The sequence below is a fragment of the Octodon degus genome, unplaced genomic scaffold, assembly GCF_000260255.1.
Source record: "Octodon degus isolate 3935 unplaced genomic scaffold, OctDeg1.0 scaffold00011, whole genome shotgun sequence".
Classification (NCBI taxonomy): domain Eukaryota; kingdom Metazoa; phylum Chordata; class Mammalia; order Rodentia; family Octodontidae; genus Octodon; species Octodon degus.
This window is the reverse complement of record NW_004524587.1, coordinates 7,262,683-7,264,689: the sequence shown is the minus strand read 5'-3', so window position 1 is coordinate 7,264,689 and position 2,007 is coordinate 7,262,683. Positions and strand designations below refer to the sequence as shown.

Here is a 2,007-nt window from a genome sequence, read left to right as displayed (position 1 = left end):
TCAGGCGGAAGACCCAATACTATTATGGGCTACTGAACTCTTTTAGAATATTTTACTGAGTTAACACACCTATAATATTCAAATAATGGAACTTAATCAAAAAAGGGGATACAGATGAATGTCCATTTTGTGTCTGTGTATTCAAAATGGTTAGGATAGATATATAGCTACATTCTCTTAATTCAAGGAATAGAGGGATTGGATTTGTTCTAATAGTGTTTGTAAATAGGATATCATTTCTCCATCTTGTATAACAAACAACCACTAGGAAGGTAGTATGCAATGTGTTAATTATTGAAACCGTCCTACCAATTTGATTTGAAACAGTCTCACTGCTATTTATTTCTCAATAAAATTATGGGAAAAAAAAAGAAACAACTTCCTCAGGTCTAGGCATAAACTATGCCATTTTTCAGCCCAGATAAAAGGACAGAACATGTGGACACCTGCACCATAAGGTAAAACTCCAGTTTCCTTTCCACAGGAAAGAAGTGGAACAAGCCTGTGTGTCTCTTGTCTCATTGGCTTCTCTCCCTCACTGTGCCTTGCTGCAAGACTCGTTAACACACCTGTATACAGGCAGACGGTGGTTTGTGTGACAAGGCTCTCCATCTCCACAGAGGTGGCTTTGAATAAATCCTTTTTTCTTTTTACCACAATAAAAAAAAAAGAAAAAGAAAAAAATCCATCTTTTTTGTATGGCTAAGCAATGAAATAGAATCTAAGTTTAAAATGCCAAATACTGTGTACTACAAAATCTAAGTAATTAGCACTTCAGGGATTCTTAAGCCACTTGAAAAATTTCTGGTTACATATGACATTACAAGACAGAACCCTTAAGTGTGTGCGATTCAAAATGGGGAAAAGATAAGCAACGTTCAGCTTGGCTTGGGTGTGTCAGTGTATTTTAGATCCTTTGTGCAGGATACTGCTCAAACCAAAAAACAAAGTGTTACCACCTGGCTCCTGATTTCTTTTTTTTACTTTATTCTTTTGAGAGAGGGCCTTGCTATACTGTAACCCTGGCTAGAATTCTTGATTCTCCTGTCTCGTCCTGCCCAATGCTGGGATTAGAGGTGTCTTCACCATACCTCACTGCACGTGCTTTTTAAAAATAAAAGACGTACCTCCTCATATCAAGCTCCCTCCCTCCCAAACCTGGCCTGTGGCAAGCTAGCCTTCTCCAGGACCACGCTAGCTCATTCCACAGGACCAATTCTTTTTTTCTTTTTTAAATTAATTTTATTTTGAAAAGTAAAAAACAAAAGTAAGTACAAAAGTTAGAAATGGGCCAGGGAGATGGCTCAGTAGAGTAAGTGCTTCCCTGGCAAGCGCAAGGACCTGAGTTCAATCCCTGGTTCCACAAAAAAAAAAAAAAAAATCAGAAACTAAGACAGAAACAGGGCAACATAAAACAATATATGTTACAGATTTCCAAAACAAGAATAGCTGATTAACAATCGTTGGTATAGGACCAATTCTTTTTAATGACCATATGTACTTTTTTCCTCATTATCAGATATATTTTAGCTTCACCATACATCTTCCTATTGTCTACAGATAAATAAAACTATACTGCAGGGTTCTTAACCTAAGATTAATGCATAGCTTTAATGCAATCTGGGAGCAGGTGATATTCAATTCCAACATCTATTTGCAATATTTCTGAAATTATATGCAGCCCTTGTGCAAATGTTTCTGAGGAAGAGCCTACAGTTTTCACCAGCCTCCCCAAGGGAATCTATGAGCCAATAAAAAGGTTAAGGACCACTGTTCTAATGGTATCCACAGGAAGTAAAAGAGCAGTACAGGAAACAAAACTCCCACATCTCACTGAGCTTTCACTCAATTCTCCTACTCAGCCTAGGTACTGAGGCACATAAGCAGAGCTCATCTTACAAAAACAAGAAAGTGGGGCCCCACCTTTAGCAGCTTAGCTTTCATGGTGGATGTGATGGTCGTGGGGTTAATGAACTGGAAGGAAGGGGCAGCATTGTTGGGGTACTG

The 2,007-nt window shown here is 38.3% G+C and overlaps 1 protein-coding gene across 1 annotated transcript in view; it reads right to left on the bottom strand.

The window, feature by feature from the left end:
• Nucleotides 1-2,007, bottom strand: part of Wdr59 (WD repeat domain 59) — a 98,985-nt gene that overhangs the window by 38,530 nt on the left and 58,448 nt on the right. Inside the window, exon 16 of the mRNA XM_012513509.2 lies at nucleotides 1,924-2,004. Within this exon, the coding sequence (XP_012368963.2) occupies nucleotides 1,924-2,004 (81 nt within the window). The remainder of the gene's footprint in view (nucleotides 1-1,923; nucleotides 2,005-2,007) is intronic.